Source organism: Marmota flaviventris, chromosome 2 (genome assembly GCF_047511675.1).
Source record: "Marmota flaviventris isolate mMarFla1 chromosome 2, mMarFla1.hap1, whole genome shotgun sequence".
Taxonomy (NCBI): Eukaryota; Metazoa; Chordata; class Mammalia; order Rodentia; family Sciuridae; genus Marmota; species Marmota flaviventris.
Window position 1 is genome coordinate 138,250,645 of NC_092499.1, and position 27,137 is coordinate 138,277,781.

The window sequence follows — 27,137 nt, forward strand, 5'->3', positions numbered from 1 at the left end:
CTCTGGTCCTGGGATTGATTAAAAAGTACACCTCAGGGGCTCAAATGGCTTAAGATTAGGATCACCTGTGGACATTAAAAAACTGATGCCAGATCCCACCCCAGTGATCCTGGTTTAGTGGATCTGAAGGGGCAACCAAGACTTAAATAAACATTTCCCAGTCAACTCTAATGAGTTCAGATCCTCTGCACATACACTAGGCCCTTCCCCAGAGAGCTGGGTCCTTGGAACATAGTGAGCTCCCTTCCTTAGGTTCCCCCACCCACCCATCTGCAGGTGGTCCAGGGAATAACCACAGTTATTCACATTTGGTGGGTGCTTAAGCTAGGACAGGTGTGGTGCCACGGGCACCATCTCATAAGAACCCAATGACTTGTTGTCATCTGTGTCTTACAGGTGAAGAGAGAGGGAGCAGTCGTCACATTGCTACAAAATGGCAACGTCAGGATTCTGAACTAGTTCTGATCCCAGAGTTCACTACCTTCACTTCCTTGTCTTACAAAGGAGACGCAGGGTGGCACCCTTAGCACTTATGGAACCTTTGCTTCAAAGCTGTGGATCTAGTCTCCAGATGAGACAGGCGGATCCTGGATCCCTGAGCAAGGTGCCACCTCAGGAAAGAATGCTACCCCTCTACTTACAAACTGAATGGGAATAGGGAGTAGAGGAATCCACTGAGGCACAGGTCACTTAGATTCCCAGGTGGCTTCTTGATACCCAGGATTGAAAGTATGACGGATTTTGACCCTTGTCCACATGCAGGACACGTGTCTTCATTCCCTCCGAACAGCGCCCAGCCTGGGTCCTGGCACAGTTAACCTGGCTCAGAGAGACGTGAGAAAGAACAGGATCCACTCATGGAATAGACAAAATATACAGCCATTTTACTGCCAAAGATGCATTTTCCAAAAGCAAGAGATGCCATCTTGAAGATAAGAAAGCCTCTGGGGAGGGGACTGGTGGAGCTTCAGTATGGCACAGCCACGCGGGGCAACCCTTTGCGAGCTCGGATTCCCTGGGAGATCTTGTAGAGTTCCATCGCTGCCCGCGCATCTTCCACTGAGCTGTGTCCCAGATGGTTGTTCTGAAGACAGAGGCACACAGTGAGGACTTGGGGTCCCAGTGTCACACCCCAACATCCCAATTCCTGGGGTGATCTGTGGTGAGTCTCCCTGAGCCTCTGACTCCCTGGGTTTGGAAGAGTGTCAGTGGGTGACAGGAACTGGCCTGGCTTCACCCTCTGGAATCACCGGGCACTAGGCCCAGGCATTCCAAGACAAAATCCAGCATCCTGAGAATCAGGCTATGCCCTACCACCTAACATCTGGTGGGGGAGAGGAGGCATCGGTGCAGGCGGGAGCTGGCTGAGTCTGGGGAACAACCAGGCTTCATGAGCCCAGGGACAAGCAGACAGAGCCTGAGACAGGGTTAGGGTCAGGTTCAGACTGACAGGCACAGCGCGTGGCACCGGAGCAGGTGCGCAGAGATCCACAGAGTACACCTAATACCCACGTGTGGACGGCACCCCTCTGCCAGCCAGAGCCACCAGGGTTGGTCCTTGGGTGCCATGGAGCTAATGAGAAGCCCACCCCTGCTTGCAACCCAATTCCTGCAAGGAGGGCGAGGGCTCTGTGCTCCCACACCCAGCCAAGCAGTCTCCATCTCGGGCCTGGTTCACGCCCTACGCTCCTGTTCTCTGAGACTAGGACTCATCCAACTCTGTCCACACCTGGTCTCCGGCCGGCCAGTCCCACCCTTCCTTCCTGCTCCCAGAGGACTGTTCTTCCTTCCACCGGGTGTTCCTCGCATTGTGGGCTGATGATTGGGCTCGGTGCCACCTCCCCTCCAACCAAGGGTGCCTCTGGGACAGAGCCAGGTCTTGCTCACCCCTGCGTCCCTTGCATCTGGCAAGGAGTATGTGCTCCATAAAGAGTTGCTGACCTGGATGGAGGGCCCCAGGGTGTGCAGCTGGCTGTTAGCATCTGGCGGTCTCCCTGAGCCCCTCCCTCCAGGAATTCCCACCCCACATCCGCGTGGCTTCACCTGCTGGCTTTGCTGGGGCCAGCTTTGCCCACCAGCCAGAAAGGCTGGGGAATTGGAGCAATGCCTGATGGGAACTGGGGGGTAAGTACCCCAACTCCTGAACCCCACCCTGGGGTACATCAGAGGTGATGGCCTGACACCATTTCCCAGAGTTCTGTGGTGGCATAAGCTTCGTTGCCCACAGGGAAACTGGCTTGATTTGAACCAGCAAAAGCAAATGCCTGTTGGGTACCCCCCTGCCCCTGCCTCATTCGCAATCTCCCAGCACCTCCCGGGCCACCTCTCAAGTCAAACTCTAGCAACCCCATCCTTGCTTCCGGAAGCCCAAACAAAACACTCTCCCCCTCTCACAAGCACACACCTCTCAGGAGTAGAGGGAACAGAGTCTTGGGGGTAAATATTTGTACTGAAGCCATCCTGTCCACAGTCCTGGACGGAGAGGCCCTGCCCTTGGAGCAACGCCTCAGACAGGCTGCCTGGCTTGTCCTGGGTGGCCCCACCCTGAGGAGCAGGAGGAGTCCTCACCTGGATGAGCCTGTGGAGGAGACGTTCGCTCAGCACCCGCAGGGAGACCCGCATGCAGTGGTCCAACTTGGCCTCGTGCCACAGCAGCCTGTCTGTGGATGTGTCATAGATGGTGTAGCTGCTCATGTCCTCCTTCAGGGCCTTGAAGTCATGCTTCAGGTCATGACCCACCACCAGCTTGCCTTTCAGGATAGACAGGATCTGCCCAGGAAGACACAGGCCCCACACTTATTCATCCTGGGTCCTCCAGGTAGATGGGGGGCAACTTGCTACAGTTAGGGGGCTGGCAGGGAGCAGCCCTACCTCCACTTGCTGTGTGACCTTGGGCAAATCATCATCCATCTCTGAGCTTCAAACATATCTAGGAAGAGATTGGACCAGGTCCCTTGTTATATGCCATGCCAGGCAGTGCCAAAGGGACTTGTCCAGTGGCTCAGATGCATAAGGGCAGTGGCTGGTATTTACTGTTTCCCATGTGCTGGCATATATCAAGATGTATCACCTAGATCACCTTTGTGTGTGTGTGTGCATGTGTGTGTGTGTGCATGTGCACCCACTGGGGATGGAACCCAGAGGCAGTTTACCACTGAGCCACATCCCCAGTCCTTTTTTAAAATTATGAGACAGGGCCTCATTAAGTTGCTGAGGGTCTTACTAAATTGCTGAGGCTGACCTCTAACATTTGATCCTCCTGCCTCAGCCTCCTGGGTTGCTGGGATAACAGACAAGCGCCACCATGCTCAATGGTCACATCTTTTGATATCCTCAACAACCCTACTGTGGCAGGTAGAATAATGGCCTCCCAAAGATAGGTATGCCCTAATCCCCAGAATCTGAAAATATGTTCCATGGCAAAAGGAATTGTTAGAGTCTGTAAACAAGTCAGGATGGCTCCTGGCATTTTGCCAGAGAAATGTTAGAGTCTGTAAACAAGTCTGGATGGTGCCTGGCAAAATGCCAGAGGGAGTGGTTTGAGAAGTAACGAAAGCAAGCCATTGAATGTGGAGATTCCTTATTGGTTGACTGATGTATCTAGTTTATGCTAATTAAGATAAGCTGTGTGGAATGTATAAATACCACTCCTGTCCTACAATAAACGGCTCCTACTCCTGCTGTATCAATCTACACAAGTTGCTCGTCACACCCCACCCCCACCCCCACCCCCCCCCACCCCCGGTTATTTTGCCCAGCCAGCCGGGCTGCGGCAAGGAATTAAAATCATGGGTAGAACTTAGATCTCTAATCATATGACTTTTAAAAAAGGAAAACTTTTGAATTATCCAGGTGGGACCAACACAATGGAAAAATCCTTATTGTGGAGATCAGCGAGATTCCTTCTAAGAAGAACTCGCACGTTGCTGGCCTTGAGGATGGAGGAAGGGACCAAGAGGTGTCAGGCAGCCTCTGGAAGCTGGAAAGGGCAAGGAAGTGGCTTCTCCCCCAGAGTCCCGAGGACTCCAGCCCTGGGCACCTTAATTTTATCCCAGGGAAACCCACGTTGGACTTTGGAACTGCAAAACTGTGAGCTAATAAATTTGTGTTGTTTTGAACCATGAAGTTGATGACTTTGTTCATCAGCCAGAGAAAGCTGCTCAGTCAGGAGGGGTGCTGCATTTATCTGAGTTTTACAAATGAAAAAACAAAAACAAAACAAACAAAGAATGGGAGCATAGAGATTTGAAGGCATTTGCCCAAAGTTCCTCTGATGATTTTTAAATTAGTTTAAACTCTCCTCTCAAAAAGATGAACTCTAAATCCCCTCGCATCCGGCTGCCCATGTGACTTCTGCTCTGGAGCTGAAATCCTGAGGGCCTTTTTTTTTTTCCCCAATTCTGTGGATTGAATCCAGGGGTGCTCTACGACTATGCTATGAACTCAGCCCTTTTTATTTATTGTTTTGAGTCAGGACCTTACTAAATTGCCCAGGCTGACCTTGAGCTTGTGATCCACTTGTCCACTTGTTCCAGCCTCCCTAGTTGCTGGGATGACAAGCAGGCACCATCACTCCCAGCAGAATCCTGAGAGTAAGGAATGTAAGTTCAGCCACCCAGAAGCCACCATGCTAGAGACACCATGGATAGGGAGAGGCTATACAGAGACATGCCCAGGGAACCCCAGCATTGTCAACAGACAGTTCCCCTGAACAAACTTTCCTGAAACTCTAGCCCCTGCCTTCACTATGCCATTCCTGCCCTGCTCTCCCCAGGTTGATTGCAGGTGCATGAGAGAAATAAATATGGACACTGTTTGAACCACTCAGTGTTGGGTGACTTGCTAAGCACCATTAGAGAACTAGCACAGTGCACAGCTAGATAGTGGCAGAGCCAGGCACCTGCTTGTCACCGTCACAGTGAGAAGATCAAGCAGGCCTGCTCCAGGCCTCCAACAGCCCAGTGGCCCAGCTGCCAGGGCAGGGATGGCCCTAAGAGCACCCCAGTCCATGTCCTGTGCAAGTGTCCAAACCTCTCCTCCAGCCTCCTCTCCCATGTGGACAGCCTGCAGGGCTCCAGCCATACCAGGTTGGCTGTCCAATGTGGCTGCATTGGAGAGGATGGCAAAGGAGACCTAAGAGCAGAAGGTGGCTGTATCAACGGGGCTGAAGGGCAGCTCTGGCTCTTCAGACCCAGTGTGGACAGTTCTTTCACCTTTCATCTTTTCTCTGTATGGAGCCCCCCAGCTTAGCCTGTGCCCCAAGAGGGTACCTCGTGGGTCTGACACCTTCCCACCTCCTACTTCTCCTGCTAGCTGGCTAGTGACTGGGGACACCATGGAGTTCCTTTATAAACATACTCTCTTGGTGACCACAGGAAGCCCAGGCTCAGACAGCTCATGACTTGTCTACAGTGATAATTAGAAGCAGGCCTGCCCATTTACTGTCACCAGCCCACTCTGCTGTTCACATGACTCTGTTGGAGTCTCCTCTGGACAGAGGAGGGGACTCAACTTGGGGGACTATGGAAAGCAGGCCAGAAGAACTAGGAGCATTGCTCCTGGGCCATGCCGGTGCCGCTTCAACTGGAGAACTTGGGAGTCACCTGTGGATTGTCACTACAATAAAGTCGTCCCTTGGTAGCTGTAGGAGAGTGGCTCCAGGACTCTCATAGATACAGAACCTGAGGATGCTCAAGTCCCTCATTTAAAATGAGGCAGTGTTTGCAAACAGCCTACGTACACCCTCCCGAGTCCGCGAAATTGCCTCTAAATCCTAACAGCTAATACAGTGGAAATGCTGGGTCAAAAGTTGTCATGCTGGTCCCTGGTCCCTGGTCCCTGGCCCCTCAGCGGCTTGACGTGCGGAGCAACGCTGACGCGGCCCCTGGAGCTCAGGCGGCGCTGCTGAGCCCAGGTTCCCCGGAGCGCGGCGCTGGGCCCCGCCCCGCCCCCCGCCCCCCGGCCTGGGCCCCGCCCCGCCCCCCGCCCCCCGGCCTGGGCCCCGCCCCGCCCCCCGGCCTGGGCCCCGCCCCGCCCCCCGCCCCCCGGCCCAGGCCCTTAGGACGCGGAGCCGCGGAATCTACAGCGCTCGCCCCGCCCAGCGGCGAGCGGCGCCTTCCAACTCCAGAGCAATCTTCAGAACATAAAGCAAGAATATAGTGGTCATCCAGAGGTGGAGACGTTTAGAAGTCGTTCTCAGTCAGAATGCAGCTCGCACTTCAGAAGGCCGGCCTCCCTCCCAGCACTCACAGCACTGATGCCCAGGTCCTCCTGATGAAGAAGGACCAGCCCGCCTTCGCCCTTGACAACTTGGAATAATATGCGAGAGGCTTTTAAAAGACTAGGGAGATAAAATACGGGAGGAGTATGAGCAAATCCTCAGTACCAAACTAGCATGGCAGTAGGAATCTTTTGTGAATTCACACATGATCCGATTATGCGGAGACACGGAACAAGACCCATAAGCTGGGTCTCCTGAAGCTTTCTTGCATTATCTGCGCACCAGGTTTGACCTCAAGAGATGGCCCTGTACATTTTGCAACTGGCTTGATGTCACATTTCAGCTCCAAAACTTTGCATCCTGAGAACACTTGAACGTTTCTGCAGGTCCGTTTTATACAACTTGAAACACCTTTCTGGTTGCCACAAGCATATCTTTCTTTTCTGCTCATCCAATAAACAGTTGTGCCCTACTGGGACAGAGTTTCCAAACAAAAATACCTGGAGCAGCAGTTTAGCAAAATATGCCTTCAGTGGCACTCAACAAATGGAGTTTCCCCAAGCACAGTTCTGTAAGAAGTGTGTGTGAGAGAGTGTGTATATGCGTGTATGTGTATTTTAAGTTTTTATTTGTATTGTGCAAAAAAAAAAATTGTTTTGAACTCTGGGATTCTGGCTGTGAATTTGATGCACAACAATTATAGTTAAAAACACTTGCTTGTGGGGCTGGGGATATAGCTCAGTCAGTAGAGTGCTTACCTGGTATGCACAAGGCCCTGGATTCAATCCCCAGCATCACCAAAAAAAGAAAAGAAAGAAAGAAAAACATTTGCTTGGTCTATAGACTAATCATTGATGTTTCGTGACCTAAGTTGTAACAGTGGATTGTTTTATGTGTAGGCATTATTGTTAAATACAGGGACTGTTTCCAGGCACAGAATATAAATCATAAGTTAGGATGGACATTAAATGTGATTATGATGATATAGCAAAGATCTGCAGTCCTAGATCTACAAATGTGAGGTAAGAACAAGAGACAGGCCATTGACACATGGACTCTACCTAGTCATGTTAGGAAAAAAAAAAAAAAATCTTTGACTCCAAGCCTTAAAATACCCCATGGAGTCGGCGCTCACCTCATTTATATAATCAAAGACCTCCCTGAACACTGAGCCTCTAAAGGGAGACAAGTCTCTCCTGGAGCAGAAGCACTGGGGTTTGCTCAGGAGCAGAGTATAGGTGAGCAAGGGACTGGGCCAGGCCCCAGCAGCACCAACACTTGGGAGGAACCACTTCATCTTTGTATCAGTTATTAAAAATACAATTCAGATTCTTTGGTCAGGTTCCCCCAAATTCTTCTGAGGTGTCCATGTTCAACTGCTTGAGCTTTGTTTTGGCAACCCCACACCTGAATTTGCTTATAGGCTGTTCTTCACCTTGTTTCCAAGGCTGCAGAGCAGAAAGTAGCCCCTGTTTTGAGGAGGAGGAGTTAAGTATACATTTATTTTTTGACTGTGACTTGTTCAGGACCACATTTTTAAAAAATGCCTTATTTCCTTATTATTATTTCTGGAAAGGAAAGTTCTATTAAAGTCGTTTTAGTTTGAACATGGAATCATTTTTTTAAATTATGGCTTATTTTGAAAATTTTTGAGTTTAATTCAAATGTATGCCAGTGCCTTCCAAAGTAAGGTAATATTCAGAGACAGTTGTTCTGATCATATGGCTTAGAGAAATTTCTGGAATATTCACATTTGAAGATTCCTTATTAATGAATGTCTGACTTAAATCTAACCAAAAACTGCAACATTATTCCTTGCACATTTTCATTCTATAGTGTTAACAAGCTTAGTTGCAAATAAAATACTTAAGCTATTTTTTTTTAAAGTTGTCATGCCATATTGTTAGGCAAGCAGGACAAGAAGAATGAGTCTGTTCAGGTTCAGTACAGACACGATTTTTTTTTTCCCAATTGTTTTCCACGCATGGTTGGTTGAGTCCACAGGCATGGCACCAGGAGCAGAGGGCCCACTGTACAGGCTGACATTCAGGGGGTCTGGGCAGGGCCTGGATTCTGCACTGGCCAGATATGACGCTGCTGGTATGGAGGTCACCATGAGGCTTTCAAAGACGACTCTGGGACCCAGAAGACCTCAAAGCAGCGCTGGAGGGGAATCCTGTGGGGGGAATGGGGCGGCACCGGAATCCGGAATCCGCAATCCGCAGAGGGGGATGCTGCCAGCCGGGTGGCTGAGGTCACTGCTTTTGCTTGCTGACATCCTTTATGTTGCTGAACAATGTGGCCTGTTTTCCCGTCTAGCAGCTTGGCTCAGGCCCAGTTCACACAAAGCCCAGAAGGAAATCGTGTCTATCCCAGAGACAGCTACAGCCAGTCCCAGACATAAGAGGACCAAGTCATGGTGATGTGGATTCCTGGGAAATTCATCACTTCCTGGACCCAGAGTCCCCCCTGGTTGGACTGGGTGTGTGTGGGGGGCGGGTTCGCTGGCACCATGGAAATCATCATGAGGGGTGTATATCCAAGCCACAAAATAAGCGGGGTGAGATAAGCAGAAGAAAGAAGAAAACAGTCTAGCTTGTAGAGAGATACCTATGATTCTCTGCACAACCATGCTGGGACCTGGTCAGGGACAGAGGGCCAGACTTGCTGTGTGGCTTCAGGATGTTAGGAATCCTCTCTGGTCCTCAGATTTTCCATTTGTAAGCAGCCAGGGTTCTGTGATTTCCTAAGGCTGGACTAGGGAGGGATGAGGTGAGGTGACCAGCTAGAGCCCAGAGAAGGATTGGGGGAGGGGTCCACCAGCAGGTCAGACCTGTCACAAGGCAGGAATGCCAGACTTCACTGCCAAACACAGGGAGTGGAGACTCTCAAATTCCTGGAAAGAACTGAAGTGCAGTGGGGTAAGGGACATTTGTTGATCTCTTCTTATCAGCAAGGCACTGTGCCAGCGCTTTGCTTAACTAACCACAAGCATCCTCAGCAAGATTATTCTTCATTCCAGGAAGGAGGTGAGGATCAGAGAGGTTAAGGGGCTTGTCCAAGTCAAACAGCTTATAAGTGGAAAGCTGAGATGCAGTATCTGAATCCACCTAACACTGTCATTTTTATTGTCGTTGTTATTATTACCACTACTGAGTGCTTGGGACAAAGAGCACATCCAGGCCCATAATGGCATTCACTGAGGATTTCTGGAATCAGGAATAACAGCCCCCATGAGACAGGGCTTGCCCGTCATCTGACCCAGTGGCGACGGGGTGCAGAGGGGTGTATATCCAAGCCACATGGCCAGGGAGTGACAGGCCGCGTTCTGCTATCTGCCTTGTACTCCCTCTGTGGTTACAGGCTCCTTCCAAGCATTCCCCAGACGGGCCTGACCCAAGCCATCCCAATCGCTGGGCCACACTGTCTGCATCACTGTCCCCGGGGAAGGGTTGGTGGCTGCTGTTCCAGGGGGTACTTCCTACTGCCAAGTCTGGCAATCTTTGCAGACAAGTCTGGAGACCTCTGCAGGAGCCTGTGGCCTCTTGAAGACTCAGCCTTCCCGTCTGTAGTTCCCGTGTCCATTCATGCTCTCCTGGCTGCCAAGCTGCCCAGTTCCCCTGCCCTCAGTTCGTGCCACTTACCCTGGGACTAACCCGGACAATGAGGTCTTCTTCCTCCATCTGTCAAGCCCCAGAGAGCCCCAGCAGGTGGCAGAGCCCCAGCAGGACACCCTGACCCATGCAAAAGTCACTGTTACTGAGCTCACTCCCCCTTCACAAGCCACCAAGTCCTCCCCTTGTGAGATTCCCTCCTAAGCCCCAGGGTAAGTGCCGCTCATCATGCCCAGTTGGCATAAAAAGTATTAAATCACTTTTGTGCTTTACAATCTATTAAAAATTACTGTTAGATAATGCCGAGCACAGTGGCATATGCCTGTAACCCCAGCTACTTGAGAGGCTGACGCAGGAAGATCACAAATTTGAGGCCAGCCTCAACAATTTAGCAAGACCCTCAAGCAACTCAATGAGACACTGTTTCAAAATAAAAAATTTAAAAAGCTGGGATAGAGTTCAGTGATAGAACACCACTGGGTTCCATCCCCAGTACTGGAAAAATGAAAATGAAAAATTACTGTTAGTTTAAAAGAATAAGATTAACCTGCCAGATGGGAGCCTGAGTCTGAGCACTGTCTTGTATCACAGCTTCCTGTGTGTCCTTAGACCAGTCCCCGCTCCTCTCTGAACCTCAGTCTCCTGATTTCTAGGGCTCTCTATAGACTGGGGTTCTCAACCTCAGCACCAGAAACAATCAGGACCAGATACATCCTTGCTGTGTGTGGCAGGGGAGGGGGCTGTCCAGCAGCGTCCTTGGCCTTCACTACCAGATGTCAGTAGCAGCCCCCACTTCCCACGTGGTGCCAACCAGAGTGGTCCCAGAATCCCTCAGTTAGCCATGGGGAGCAAAACCCCACCTCATTGAGAACCCCTGCTCTGGATGATGGCTGGACCTAGCGATGTCTGAAGATAAGGAACACTTTCCTTTTTATTGCTTTCTGTTTTTTTTTTTTTTTTTTTTTTTTTTGGTGGGGTGGGGACTAGGGATTGAACCCAGGGGTGCTCTAGCACTGAGCTACATCCCCGGCCCTTTTTATTTTTTGAGACAGGGTCTTGCTGAGTTGATGAGGCTGGCCTCAAACTGGCCTCGGCCTGCTGAGTTGCTGAGATTGCAGACGTGCCCCACCACAGACGGCAAGAACAATTTCTTTACACTATAATAGTGACAATCCCATTACAAAAAAACAAAGAAGCAAGAAGATCTTGCAGGGGTCCCACTTAGGGAGAGGGGCTCAGGGGTACCCCAGAGCTTTCCTGGTTGCCTGGCCAGCCCCGGATTCGCCTGAGAGGAGCCTGTGGGGGTTGAAAGGGACTTTAAGCTTCTGCCATCTGGGGTGTCCCAGCACGGTTTGGCACCCGCATGCCTGATCTGTCTGGGATTGAAACATGACGATGAGGTAGATCAAGCCACCTCAGGGGCCTTGGCTGTCTCACAGGTGTCCTTGATGGCCATGACCTGGCACCACCTCTTCACTCACAGGCCATACTGGATCCTGTCCCCTACAGATGTCGGGCACTTCACATTTATAGAAGGCACTGGCAATCGTTGAACTTGAGATTCGAATGGCAGAGCTCCAACTCTGGAGCCAGAATTAAAATCTCTTCTTCACAGTGGACAGTAGACTCAGCCTTGCACCTCAGTTTCCTTATCTGAAAAATGGGGACGATCCTAGGTAACTCCCTCCCACCGTGTTGTGGGAAATAAAGAAAGTGGTATGTGGAAAATGCACAGAGCTGTGCCTGGGACATGGTGCTGGATACACCTGTGCTAATGCATCATTCTTATTGCACAGAGGGGAACACAGAGAGGGTGAGCAACAAGCCAAAAGACACGGAGCAGTCAGGTGGCAGAGTTGAAATTGTACTCATGTCCAGTCAAGTCTAAAGAAAGGATGCTTCCCGTGGCTGTGTAAGTATTGCTATGACTCAACAAAAGCGTAGAGAGCAAAACTGAATACCTGGGGAGAGGCAACCTTATTGCACATGATGGCCAGAACTTCTGTTTTTGAAAATCAGTTTAACTCCCATCCCACAGATATTCTCAGGGGCCCTTCTGAGTGCCAAGCACAGCATCCCATTTGGATGCAGGCAAATACAGCAAGAGCTGTGGCTCTAGATAGATAAGAGTGGACAGGGAGGCTAAGAGGTGCGTGGGCAGCAGCAAGGGAGGTGAGAGACCCCCACTGCAGGGGTCCCATGGGCAGGGAGAGGGGCAGGGTGGGAGAGCATCATAAAGGACTCCTCTCACCTGGAGCTGACATTTCTGGGAGCAAGAATGGAGGACGGGGGGCTGGGTTTGGCCGAAGCTCGGGGTGAGCAGCACTGAGCTGCGCAGCAGGCAGCAGAGTGAGGTGGGTGGGGCCCTGGGGAGCCTTGATGCTGGGTGGCCGCCAGGTGATGGGAGCCATGGGAGGTGTGTGAATGGCAGTGGCTATGAGCTGAGCCAGGCTTCGAGAAGTTTCTCTGGCAGCAGAGCAGGAGTGACGGGGTGAGCAGACCAGAGGTAGCAGGCAGAAAACAAGGCCAGCATTCTCAAGGGGAGTCGGGAGGGGACTGGCCGCCAGCTCTGGGTTTCTGCCCTTCTCTGTAGCAGTCACATGTAGTGAACAGCAACCAGCCAGGAGCCACTGCACTTGGGACCACAGCTCATGTCATTGTATCCAACCTACATGAGGTTGGAGAAGAGGCAGGGACTGAGGTCCAGAAGCATTGGAGAATTTGCCCAAGGTCACACAAAACGGGAAGTGACAGGGCAGAAACTGTGAAGCCACTGTGGCTCCAGAGACCTGTCCAGTGACCAATCTGGGCAGACCTCTGTGTCAGGTACACAAAACCTGGCTTTGGCTTGGTGTCTAACTGAGAAACAGGTTAGATGACCGTGGTCTACAGCCCAGACCAAGATGGTATCCTGACTCCCAGGCCAGCACTCAAGGGTGCCCAGGGAATGACAGGTTTTAGGCCTTGATGTCCAGGTCAGGGAATGCGAGAGGCATTTCTTTATTCTGTTCTGGGTTCTTCCGACTCTTTCCGCCCCTTTGATGGGGAGGGAGGCTGGGGACATACCATTGCCCCTGACTGCTCAACAGGGATCATAGGGCAGAGGCTCCTTGCAGTGTCCCAGGGCCTCCCACCAGCACCTGAACACATCTCCACCTCTTTGTACTATGCTCCCCTTCCCGGGGATTCTGCTGTGGTCTCCTCCTTCCAACGCCTCTTGGTCTCCAATCCTTTGTCCACCATGGAAGACTCGGACCCTGGAACTGTCCCTGGGGCCTCTGGTGCTTCTCCTGTTTGTAGACCCTTTCCTCACCCCTGTCTACCTCCCACACCACCCCTATCCTAATTTTCTTGAAACTGGTCCTTGTCCTGCCAGGCCCTTCACTTGCTCAAAATCTTCAGTGGTTCCCTATAGCCTCTAAAACTGATGGCACACACTCTGTGCCATCCTTTTCAAATGCCACTGATCTCATGGAGTCTTTCTAGAATCACCTTGACAAGCTGGGCTCCCCAGTATCCTCTTAGTACTTCCAGAGCAGCGTTGTCCAATAGCAATACAGTGCAAGCCACAGATGTCTTTTTAAATCATAATAGGCATATTAAAAAAGTAAAATGAGACAGGTGATATTAATTTCGATGTTTTGTTCAACCAATATAGCAAAAATATGATCATTTCAATATATAAACAATAAAAAAATTGATCAAAGTATTTTGTGGTTCTTGTTTCCAGTACAAGTGTACAAAATCCAGAGTGGATTTTACACTTACAGCACATCTCAGTTCAGACCAGCCAAACATCAGGTGCTCACCGGCCACATGGGCGGTGGCTGCCCTAGCCATCAATGCAGCTCTGGAAGACAACGCCTGAGCTGTTCTCTCTCCTTCCTCCCTCCCTCCCTCCCTCCCTCCTGTCTTCCTTCCTTCCCTCTCTCTCTCTCTCTTTTTCATATGTACAGATTTTTGTCCTGTCATTATTCCCTAAATAAAACAACTATTTACATAGCATTTACATTGCATGAGGTAATTAAGTACTTTAGAAATTATTTAAAATATACAAGAGGATGTATGTAGGTTATATGCCAATAGCATGCCATTTTGTTATCATTTTGATTGATTTTACCCTTTTATTTTATTTATTTATTTATTTTTTGTAGTACTGGGAATTGAAATCAGAGGTGCTCTACCACTTAGCTAAATCCCCAGTCCTTTTTTGAATCAGGGTCTCACTATGCTGTTGAGGCTAGCCTCAAACTGCAATCCTCCTGCCTCAGCCTCCCAAGTCACTGGGATTATAGGCATGTGCTACCTCACCTGGCTATTGTGCCATTGTTTACAAGGGACTTGAATATTTGTAGAATTTGGTATCCTTCAGGATCCTAAAACCAATCTCCTATATATACTGAGGCATAACTATATGATTACCTTCATTTTCCAAATGAAAACCAGATAGGGTGAGAGTAAGTATTTTACCCAGTATCTCACAGCTTGTAATAGGGACTTCAGGACTGAGCCCTGCACTCCACTGAGTTCTCTAAAACGACAATCTGAGTTTTAAATCTTGACCAGCTCTTGCACATTCTAGCTATCTGATCTTGTGCAAATTACTTAGTGTAATGGGCTGCAGTGTGTCTTCTACCACCAACTTTATGTTGAAATCCTAACCCCCAAAAGCTCAGAATGTGACTTGTTTGGAAACAGGGTTTAGGTGTCCACCAAAAGCTCACGTGTAAGACAATGCAAGAAAGTTTAGAGGTGAAAGGTTTGGGTTAAAAAAGTCTTAGCCTAATCCATGCATTTAATCCCCTGATAGGGAGGAAACGGGGGTAACTGTAGGCAGACAGGGTGAGGCTGGAGGAGGTGCGCCTTGGAGGGTATGCCTTGGGGTCCATATTTTATCGATGGTGAGAGGACTCTCTCTCTGCTTCCTGGTGCTGTTCCCAGCTGCTTTCCTCCTCCATGCTTTCCTGCCATTATGTTCTGCCTCAACTCAGGCCCCAACGAATGGAGTCGGCCATTTATGAACTGAGACCTCTGAAACTGTGAGCCCCAAATAAACTTTTCCTCCTCTAAAATTGTTCTTGTTGGGTCTTTTGGTTGCAGCAACCAAAAAGCTGACTACAACAAGTGTCGTGGCAGATAGACAGTTGTCCCTCAGTATCGAGGAGGATTGGTTCCAGAACCCTCTGTGGATACCAAAATCTGCAGAGGCTCCAGTCCTTTAAAGAAAATGGCATAGTATTTGCACACCACCTACACACATCCTCCTGTAGACTGTAAGTCATCTCTGGATTACAATAACACCTAATACAATGTAAATGCTATGTCAATAATTGTTGTTGCTTAGAGAAAAGCGACAAGGAAAAAAGACTGTTTACAGATACAGTTTCTTTTCAAATATTTTCTTCTAATATCTGTGTTTGGTTGAATCCACAGATACAGAACCTGCCCATATGGAGAGCTGACTGTAACTAGGTTACTTAGGATAAGGTCATGCCAGAGTAGGTGGGCTCCTAATGCAGTGTGACAGGAATCCTTTAAAAAGAGGAATTTAAACAGGGAAAAATGCACAAATGCACAAATGCCTCATGAACCCGAAGGCAGAGTCGGGCACAGTGATGCACGGCCTGCAATCCCAGCAAAGTGGGAGGCTGGCACAGGAGGATCGCAAGTTTGAGGCCAGTCTGGTCAACTTAGTGAGGCCCTGTCTCAAAACAAAAAATAAAAAGAGCTGAGTGTGTGCAGCTCAGTGATAGAACACCCCTGGGTTCAATTCCTAGTATTAAAACTCAAAAACAAACAAATAACATGAAGGCAGAGGTCTTGTGATATTTCTACAAATCAAAGATTGCCAATACCACCAGTGAGGAAGAGAACCATAGTAGATTTTCCGTTGTAGCCTTCACCTTGATTTTAAACTTGTAGCCTCCAGAACTGTGAGACAATAAATTTCTGTTGTTGGGCTGGGGATGTGGCTCAAGTGGTAGTGCACTCGCCTGGCATGCATGCGGCCCAGGTTCGATCCTCAGCACCACATACAAATAAATTTCTGTTGTTTAAGCCACCCAGTTTGTGATGCTTTGTTACAGTGTAGCCCTAGCAAATTAATATGCTTAGTTTAAGCAAACCTTAGTTTCCCCATCTGTCAGGAGCCACTCTGGACAGGAGCTATGTATGCACCTCTAAGTCCTGAGTAAAGAGGTACTGAACTGGTATTGCACACATTGCAATGCATTTGGACCTTACTTCTGCTCAGATAAGAGAAGTGCAGCTCCAAGAGTGGGCGTCACCCAATGGGGGTGGATTACACCCACTTGTTTGTTGTAACCCTACCCCTTGCCTCATTTAAATGGCTCTTCCCCAATAAACCTGGGTTTGAGGTGTGCTCCCTCTCTTTCTTGCCTGCCTTGCCCTCCTTGTGGGAGCTGTGGCTGAGGTGTGGTCACTGAGCCCAAAGAAAAGATGCTTTCTGTGTCTGTGTCTTGTAGTCAGCCCAAATTCATTTGGAGTGACCCTGACGGGTTCAGTTGTGTGTCGCAACAAATGGTGGTCCATATGGGAAATCTAATATGAATTTTTAGAACGGTGGGTTTGTTTTTTCTTTCTCTCTCCAGTAGTGAGGCTGCACATAGATTTTTTAAATATTGTGGGTTGATTTCTAAAAGGTGAGAATTAGAAGAAAGTCAGCAAATTTTTTGATCTTAGAAAGAGAATAAATTTTTATTTAGCAATTCTAGAGACCATAAATAAATGTAAAAAATTATTAAGATGATTAATGGGATATGCTGCTAAATTCAGTCTTCTCCCATGGGAAAAGTGCTTTTGTGGGTTTTTTAAATTGTTTTTGTGAATTTTTATATTTTAAAATATTAGGTAAAGATTTTGGGGGTTATATGCTAGGAATCTTCACTTGGAGAGTGAGAGAGAAGAAGGAAAAAAAATTTGTGAGACTTGATACAGGGGATTCTATTCCTATAGAAAAGTGAATTTTATTTTTCTTGTTTTTAAAAAATACTAGGGGGTGCTGGGGCTGGGGCTCAAGGGTAGAGGACTCGCCTAGCACATGTGAGGCCCTGGGTTCGATCCTCAGCACCACATAAAAATAAATAAATAAAATAAAGGTATTGTGCCCAACTACAACTAAAAAATAACATTAAAAAAAATACTTGGAGAATTTATACTGAACCTTTTCAATGCATTCGTATCCCACCGGGATCAAAATGACTGTGACCCAACTGATGTTCTGGGACTGATGCAAGACTGGCTGCTGTTCCCTATAGGGTCTGTAACTAGACCCACCACCAGCAATATTCTGCCCTTTAAAAGCCCTAATTTGACGAGTACGGTCTGCCCTGGGGCCCTCTGCCCTGGGGCCCCCAGCTCCAGCGTCTGCAGAGCGGCTTATTTTGGGGTTGAAGGGTTTTTGAGATGCTAGCAGGACTACGCACTGCTCAGGGAGGATGCCCGCTTACCCTGGCCCCGGGTTCCTGGAGCCAGATGCTTGCCCCAGGCGATGGAGGACAATTTGCTGGTTGTGACCCCACAACTGGCGGACCACCTGTCCACAATGCACTTGCAGAGGGACCCCAGTGGCCACAGGAAGGCGGAGGACGGCTCACTGCTGGGGCGGGCATTCCCCTGGGCACAGCCATGCTGCCCGCTCCCTGGGCCCAAGCCCTGCTCCAGCAGGACCAACACAAGCACGTGGGACACAGGCGCAGACAGTGGCCAAAGGCCACACCAGGCTGAACTGCCCCGCAGCAGCAGCCATGGGCTTCACTCTTGTTTCTGGGCCAAGCCCGGCTTCCGCCTCAACCCGGCTGGCCTGAGAACCCGACGGCGGGGCCACCTTCTCAACCTCCATGGCCTGGAGGACTGGCCAAGTGCTCACACAGTGTGGTTGCAGGGAGATTTGGAATGGATGTGCGAACAGACAGGCCAACAGGGGGGACTCTCGCCTGGAGGCTGGTTCCAGGCTTCTACACAAAGAAATTCACAAGCCACAGGGAGAGAGCAACAGGGCAGATGAGTCCCACCTTCCGCATTTTTCCCGGCTTCCCATTGGTTCTTCCACTGTCACTCAAACGGGGCTTTGGGCCTGGCCTCCCAACTGTTAACCTGCACTTCCTGTTTCACACAGGCCGCTGCCTGAGCTGCGCACAGCCTGCGTATATATCCAAATATAACTGGTCAAAATCTTTCCCCCATAGATCTTCAGTACTAACAAAATACTTCCTTTCCAGGTACAATTTGATTTGAGAAACTTCTTTATTGCAGCCATCAGCCTGACTGTTCTCAAAACTAAAGAATCTGATTTTTTTTTTAATCCTTCAACAGGTTCCTTTAAATTCCTTCCTTTTCGTCTCTATGGTTGTGTTACCAAAAAATGTTACCTTGACAAAAGTTGTAATACATATGCTTCTTTGTATTTTGCTTTTATTTTTGGACATTATGAGGATACATTTTGCTCATCACAGGAACAAAAGCCTGCAACCTGAGACAATTTTCTCACAATGTTCCCATAATGACCAAAAAATCCTTATCCTTCTCATTTCTGACTATATAAATACAAAAAATAAATAAAATTACACAAGGATCTTAATTTCACTAAATCGTGTGATGTCGTAGAGATATAAAAAGTGCACTCTTGATCCAAAATAAGTTAAAATGGATCCAAATATTTTGAAAACCATATGGTTTCATAATTATAAGCTGTACCTTTATTCTTTATGCATATTTTTCCAAGTATTTAACTAATATATACTCTTTAATTCATAAAATAGTTAACATATATGTCTATTTGTTTAACTAATGTGTCTATCTGCTTCTAATATTTTCTTCAACAGAAAACACATAACTTATACGTTTTATACATGCATTTATCTGATGCTCTGGTTTTTGTAGTTAAAAATAATTAAAGGCTAGGGATATGAGTTGGTAGAGTGCTTGCCTCACATGCTCAAGGCCCTAGGTTCAACTCCCAGCATCATAAAAAAATAATAATTAAGATAAATGTAATTTACTATAAAATACTTATTTCAAGGGACCCATCATATGATCTCTAATTCCTAAATAATTGCTCAGGCTTAAGTATCTCTTCTTATTAAAAAACAATAGTTATTTAGATTCTAAGATTTACAGGAGTTATTCCAAATATAACCAAGGAAGAATTTTAGAAGGAGAAAAGGATACTTCTACAGAGAGAAAGCACCCATTGGAGAGTCATAAGAGAAAGAAATCATCTTTGGATAAAAGAAGAGGTCTTTATATATTCTAGATTTTAATGATAAAAAGATTTTCCTAAATAGAGAAATCTTTATATAGTTATCTAGACAGATGATATAGAAAACTAAAATAATTGAGAAACAAATTTATATATAACTGGACTAATTATAAGTATTTGGACAGATCAATCCTAGGATGTTTCAGCTTTTCCCCCTGATTTTGTTATACTGATATGAAACAAGATTTTGTCCATATTTTGACACGATAAAAACCTATTGAAACATTAAGTTTATTTTCATTAAATAAGGTTATTATTTACCTAGTGATTCTTACTGTTTAAGACAAGGACCATTTTTAGTGAATCCAATTCACACATCCTTGATTAAACAATAAATATCTTTGAATATTACCTTGAGTTCCAATTTTGAAATATCTCTTTAGATATTAAAATTGATTAATATAAATACATCGATTATTATGATTATACTGCTAATTCCTACATATTACTTCTGTTTGTTAGATATTTATGGGATTTAGGAGAGAATTTTATTGGGGCTGATGTTCTCCAAATTAAAGTCATATGTTGATTTTGAGCAAGGAAGCTTACAAACTTTGTTGGAAATTCATTGGTATTATGCAAGTTCTCTGACTGGACCTATTATCCATAAAATATGTGGTAAGACTTGTATATTACTCCCTACACTGAGAAGTAACCTTAATCATATATATTTAAAAAGATAAGAGACACCTATTTAAAGGATAATATTCTAAGCTATAAGGATATTTTGAGACCTTCTCTCAAAAAGAGATTGAAGGTTTCTTTCGAATTGTCCATTTACATGTCACATCAAGGTGGATCAGCTAGTCTACATACTGAGAAAATATAAAGATTAATAACGATATCTTATTTTCATATATTGTTAGATCTAGCCTCAATCACTCATGAGACAAAGCCTTAAAAAATTGCCTACTGGAAAATAAAAAGGGAACCTCTCAAACTTAATATGGGCCAGAAAAAATTCAGGGAGTTTTTAAGAAATCCAAATTCATGTATTGTAATATTTCAAAATTTATACCAGATGTCTGACCTCACCTGGAGAAATATTATGCTAGTACTTAGCTAAGTTTTAAGGTAAAATATCACCCAAAAAACAATTTTGGAGATTTTTATATTAACCATGTCCCAATAACACAGAATAGGGACAAACCTGATAGTCTGTCTGAAGCACAGACAACCCCCAAAACAGATATCCAACAGGTAAATAGATGCTTAAAAAATAATTTTAATAAGCCTCTAGAAAAATCCTACTGTTTCATAGACTCAAAAAGACAATACACACCACCCTAAATTTATAGAGGGTCACCCAATTTCAAAGGATTTCAGAAATTGGCATGATCCTAAACCAAATTTAGCTGTTACCCCACAATTTATACAGATATCAAATAAAAGAAATTTTAAAAAAACCTTACAGACAAAAAGAGATTAAAATGCAAATCCTAGCTCAAAGAAAAATAAGCTACCTGGGTAAAAGTTTTACTCCTCGTTTAAGTTATAAACAGATTTGGAAGCTTCTAAACATTAAAACAGGGCCTTACTTCTAGCCCCTGTCAACAGTTTATCACTGAGAAAAATTACTCTGGAAATTATTATCCCTAAAATATTAGGCAGACAGCCATAAACAAATCAGCTCAACAGCCAATAGCTTATTTCAATAAGAAATTTAACATTATAGACCTTTTCTTAACTTTAATAATATGAGACAATGCCCTACATACATCAATATTTTTAAAATTAGTAAAGCCAAAAATCATACATAATTATTAGAGCAACTCTTGCTACATTAAGATGTTCATACAATTGTTTCTTTATATTTAAAAATTATTTTGACATAAATCCCTCAAAATGTCATTGCTAGCTCAAGTCATACAAATTTTAAATTAAATCACTGTCTTAAACCATACTGTTGACTTCTTGTTTTTACTCATTAATATTTGAGATACTAACTCCCCATACTTAGGTCAACACTAAGTTGGATAACAATAATAATAGTTTTTTATAGATTGGTAAATAAAGAACTATTAATTTCTCTATTTCATCTTTTATTAATGGTGAAAAACAAAACATCTTCTCCAGGTTTATTTAGCATGTGTACTTCCTATCTTGGATAGATGTCTATATTTTTCTCATGCCCCTAGTAAAGACCGCCACTTCTAACTTTAAAACTCTGTCTCTAGCCTCATCCCAAATTAAGATAATTAAGTTTATCTAGGTCTAATTTCAAATTATAAAATTTTATATACAGCTTATTATATTCTTCATTTTTGGCAATTCTGTTAAAGTCAAAACCAAGTCATAGTAAAGGCTAACCTTCTATTTAACATGGTTCCTTTCCAACTCATTAACATTAAACTTAACATAACTAGTAGATCACCTTTGTCAAGTTTATGACCAGCTAGAGATAATAAATCCTTTCTTATTATTTAAATACTTGTACTATTGTCTATAACTTAAACTAATGATAATATGGGTCTATTAAATTTTATTGAATAAAGAAAGGGGGAAAACAGGACCCAATATGCACATACTGGATCATACAAATATTTCAAAAATTTTCTTAAATTTAAAATATTAAAAGTCTTACTGCTGCTGAACATGATTTAGATAGTTAAATCAGATTTCAAAGGAAAGTTTAAACCTGTAATCATGGAAATGACTGAAAAACCTGGCACGGGAAGTTAAGTTTCCAGCTGCAGAGTTTACAGCCATACAGCTTCACAAGCTTGTCAGGTAAGTAAAAAATTATGAAGAGACTTCTGTGTACCCATCTCTCAGGTCCACCTTTAATGTGCTTTGCAGTGTGGACTAGAAAGTCCACCCATGTAACTAGATTAATTATACTGACTATAATGGTCAGTTATACCTATATGTTGAGCCTAAGGTAAACAGGCTGTCTGGAAATATCTTTTGAGGAAAAAAACAATATATGAGAAACCTAAGCCAGCCAATCATGCTGGTCCTTAGAAATTAAGACTATATATCTGGACAATTATCAAAATAGAAAGATTGTTGAAATATAATTTTCCTATATAGGCCAGTTATTTACAGACTAGCCTCCTAGAATTGACAAGGACAAGTGCATAAGTTTTAACCCTCAGCCAGATGGCATCCAAAAAGATGTCTGATGTTTGACTTCTGCATCCAGAATTTTTACATTACTGACAGGCCTAAAAGACTCCTTAAATGTGAGAACTAAGAGAAAGGATGATCAAATATCCTGTAACCTATAAAAAATACAACTTGCCTAATTTTGTCACTAGTTATGATAGAGGAAAAGGGCATTGATCCTTCATCAATGTTCCTTTGTCCTATTGCCAGCTGGCACGCTGAAGTTAACATTCACGCTTTGAAACAGGTGCATGCCAATTTACCAGACCTGGGCAAGCTCTTGATCTCATGATCCTTGAAGTGGCTACTTTGAATATTATTCATTTTTTCTACGATTACAGCCTTTGTGGCTATGTCTTAAAACTTACAACATGTGAATTTTCTTAATAATTTGACTTAAACTACTTCCAAGATCCTTCACAGTCTGGTAAGTGCTGATGAAAGAATTGGAACTAAGTCGAACATTCTAGAAGCCACTATAATGAATAATGCAAATGAGCCCTCTGCTTATGGTTTGAGGAAAGGCTTAAATGACATGCCAATTAAATATATCTGTGTTACTATGGCCAAACACAATGGTCCCAATAAAATTAGGAAAAGATTAAGAATCTTCTGATGAGTATTTGGCAGAGTAATATGATAACATGAATCTTTCAAAGCTAATTAAATGACTTTAATCCTAAAAATATGTTGAAACATTCTATATGATGTTATTGGAATGATATGTTTTCTACTAATTCCCTTTGTGTCTCAATAGTAAGTCATGACAACCTCGAACCAAGAATCCAGTGACTTGAAGATATAATTCCCCAATTTCCCTTTTATATTAAGAAAGGGGGGATATGTTGGGAGCCACTCTGGACAGGAGCTAAGTACACACCTCTAAGTCCTGAGTAAAGAGGTACTGAACTGGTATTGCACCCATTGCAATGCGTTTGGGCCTTACCTCTGCTCAGATAAAAGAGATGCAGCTCCAGGAGTGGGCATCACCCAGTGGGGTTGGATTACACCCACTTGTTTGTTGTAACCCTACCTCTTGCCTCATTTGAATGGCTCCTCTCCAATAAAACTGAGGTTTGAGGTATGCTCCCTCTCTTTCTTGCTTGCCTTGCCCTCCTTGAGGGAGCTCTGGCTGAGGAGTGGTCACTGAACCCAAAGAAAAGTTACTTTCTGTGTCTGTGTCTTTATCTAGTCAGCCCAAATTCACTTGGAGTGAGTGAGTGACCCTGACCCATTTAGTTGTGTGTTGAGACACCCATCTATTATTATAAGGGAATAAAAAGTTAAACAATCATAATAGCTAACATTTTTTTTAGTAGAGTTTGCCCTTGTTATCCAAGGGGTAATGATTCCAGGACCCTCTCTAGATACCAAAATCCACAGAAGCTCAAGTTCCTTATGTCAAATGGTGTCATATTTACATGTAATCTATACATATCATCACACGCCCTTGAAATAATCTCTAATAGCTTATGATACCTAATACAATGTAAATGCTGTCGATAGTTGTCATACTGTATTGTTCAGGGAATAAGGACAAAAAAAGTGTACATATTTGTTCAGTACAGTTACAATTTTCTTTCCAAAATTTTCAATCCATGTTTTGTTGAATCCACCAATGTGGAATCTGCAGATACTGAGAACCAAGTGGACTCACTTGGGCACTTGTCTTCATCACAACCCCATGATGCTGCTACTATTATCACCCCCAATGCCTTTTAGGAATGAGGGAAGTGGGTACAGAGAGGATGAATAACTTGCCCAAGGTCACTCTTACCGTAAGCAACAGAGCTGGGATTCAAATTGGCCCTCTGAACTCTGGAATTGTTAATGGCTGAGAGCCCACCTGGCAGGACTGGTGGTGCACAATGAAGCTTGCAGAGGGTGACTGTGCAGGAGAGCACCCAGCGCATAGCGAGTGTTCAGTAAATAGTAGTTACTGTGATCTTATCTCCAGTGCCCAAAACCTGGCATGCACTGCATGTGTGCAGTTGAGATAAACCTCAGTCAAGTGTTCCTGGATTCCCCCAAGCCCCACAGATGCTGATGAGCTCACTTGCCCTGGGGAAACTCCTGCACTGGTTAAGTTTTATTTTCCCTTTAGTAATTCAGAGAGCACAGTCATTCCTGGAAAAGCTATTACCACTAACTAAAGGGCAAGAGTGTGGGAAATCTTGGGACCACAAACTTGAGCTTCAAACTTAGTGGACAGTCTGTGGTGGGCCAGTGTTGCATCAGGAGAAAGACCCCTCTCAGCCCAGGGAGCTCCGATCTCTTCTCCAAAACAGGCTCAACACAGGAGCCTATGCAGCCCTCCAGGGCTCATCTATGGCAGCCTGGCATAGAGTAAAGAATGGGGAATGTAGCCAGGTCATTGTGTAGGGAACATCAGGTGGGACTCAGTTTCCATATCACAAGACTAGGAAGTGGAACCAGATGTGAGCAGCTTCCAGATGTGAGTCTAAGGTTCTCTGTTGGTTGGAAACTTCTCAAGACTAGGATGGAGACCCCTGCCAAGTTTGTCTCCTCAGCAATGTGGGGTCACAGACTACAGATGCCAGGGGAGGAGCTAGGGAAGTGGGATGGGGTTGCAGACACTTGGTTTGGCTGGCTCCTGGCCATTCACTCACCTCTTTTCTGGCCTCGGCAAACGGGGTGGCCCTTGCCATGTTCTGAGGTGTGATCCCGCTGACCCGGGTTCTGTAATCTGTGATCTCTCCCTCTGGCTGGATGAACTTGTCGTACAGCACAACGCCATAGAAGTTCACAAGGCTGCAGCGAGCCAGGCCACTCTCCCGGTGAGGACCCAGCCCCACCATCTCACAGTCCATGGCCACGACCTCGGGGCTGCCTGCCATGCTCCGTGGGGTCTCTCAGATGTGCTACAGGGGCGGGGGTATGGAAGAGCTATCACTTGGGGCCAACAAGTCTCCTGGTGTCCTAGGCCACCACCCAGCTGGCCTGCACCATCTGCCCTGCCCTATCTCCACAGCTACCTGGCAACAGAGGAAGCTGGCCTCTTGCCACCCTGCCCAGTTCCCCTGGCCTGCGGGTCCCAGGCCCCTATCTTGCCCAAGAGGCTGGGAACTAGAAGGCCCCCTCTCACCACCTCCCAGGCCACTGTGGCCACTCAGTGTCCCCTTCTTACCTGCCTGCCTCTCCACCCTCCGCTCACGTCTGCCTCTCTGCTGCCACTTCGCAGCTACTACAGTTGCTCTGAACGGTGACTCATCTCCAACTCCAAGCAGGGCATCCCGACCCGTTTCAGTTTCTAGTGTTATCAAGGGAAGTCAGGGGCGGGAGGCAGCATGTGGGCTGGGCCACTCCTTCTCCTCAGCTGCTGGCAGGTGGGGAGCTGGCAGACTGAGTCAGGGCTGGTCGATCTGGACGTCCCTCCTCTGCCCCTGCCCTCCCCCTCTCAGATGACGCATCTGACGTGGATGGAGTGGATTGCAACATCTTTCTTTGCTTTCTCACCCTCCACCCAGAAAATAAACATCCCCAGCATTGGAGCCTGGGGAATGTCCTGCAACTTCTGGGGCCCGTTACCAGAATGATATTCTGTTTGGTCTTTTATGAGGGCAGGGCAAGCTGTTCTTGAGTTGTGGAGGCCACTACTTGGGAAGGGTGGGAGGAGGTAGGGGTGGAAAGGGACTAATCCCCACCCCCGACCAGGGAACGCAAGGAAGCAGCATTGGGACTCCATCGGTTCAGGGGTGCTTCTGTCCACCCTCCGTGGGCTCTGTCTTCAGCTGGGTTGATGTTGAGGACCAGAAGCAGGCATCAAGGGAGTACCACCAGCCCAGCCATGCTTCTTTGGAGCCACACTCATCCAGGCCGGAACATCTAATTCTTACAGGAGTGCCTGGCATGTAAAGAGCACTCTGTATTTACTGAATAAATGAATGAGCTACAACTGGGTCCAAAACTCAGTTTGTTTTGGTTTTTTGCTTGTTTCTTCGCGGTACTGGAGATTGAACCCAGGGGTGCTTTACCACTGAGTTACATGCCCAGCCCTTGGTTTATTTTATTTTATTTTGAGACAGGGTCTTGCTAAATTGTTGAGGCTGTATTCAAACTTGCAAGCCTCCTTGCCTCAGCCTCCAGAGTGCCTGGGATTACAGGTGTGCACCACTGCACCCAACTTCAGACTCAGTTTTCCATGAGAAACACACGCATTGCACCATACACTATGGTGTGACTGATTAGAGCCACCATGCTCGCCTCCTACCTCACATCTATACAGAATAAACACCCATCAGTCTGATCTGGTTGCCCTCATTTTCACAAAGATTTGTGATTTGTAAGGGGACTTCCCTAGTTTCATGGTGTTTTTTTTTTTTTTTTACCAAGCCAGATGTCTGACTTAGACTTCAAAAATAAACCAAATAGGAAGTATGTCTCAATGATACAGCATTGTTTCTGTTTGTTGCGCTGTTGGTTCAAGTCTGAACCAAAAAAAGTATTTTTGGTTCCCATCTGAGTGAGCAACTCTTGCTTGGATTCAGTTTGGGGACTTTCTGCTTTTCAAAAGCATAAAGGTTGTTCTGCTGATTTAGGGAGAAGTGAAGCGGCATAAACAGGAGACAAAACTCTTGTTACTTTATGAGAATGTGCATTTAAAAAGTAACCCCTGCCAGCTGTGGTGGCTCAGCCTGTAATCCCAGAGACTCCTGTGGCTGAGGCAGAAGGACCACAAGTTCAAGCCCGGGGAATTTAGTGAGACCCTTTCTCAAAATAAAAAATAAAAAGGGCTGGGAATGTAGCTCAGTGATAAATGAAGGATATGAAAAACAACAACCCTCAGGGGTGGGGGGGGGACAAGAACAATGAGTCCCTGGGAGAGAAGGAAAACAATGGGCTCCTGACTTTCACAATTGTTCCCCCTGACTGCCCAACCGATGCATTCTTTGAT

General features: G+C 46.0%; 1 protein-coding gene and 1 pseudogene across 1 annotated transcript; one reads left to right on the forward strand and one right to left on the reverse strand.

Annotated features, from left to right (window-relative positions):
• Positions 1-863: 863 nt before the first annotated feature.
• On the reverse strand, positions 864-25,588 carry Isg20 (interferon stimulated exonuclease gene 20). Its single transcript, XM_027919732.2, has 4 exons — positions 25,371-25,588; positions 24,853-25,104; positions 2,569-2,769; positions 864-1,084 (listed from the first exon to the last, which is right to left on the reverse strand). The coding sequence occupies exons 2-4, from the start codon at positions 25,078-25,080 to the stop codon at positions 968-970; spliced, it is 546 nt and encodes a 181-aa protein (XP_027775533.2). The 5' UTR covers positions 25,081-25,104; positions 25,371-25,588; the 3' UTR covers positions 864-967.
• Positions 5,795-6,536, forward strand: LOC114107344 (akirin-1 pseudogene; annotated as a pseudogene).
• Positions 25,589-27,137: the final 1,549 nt, after the last annotated feature.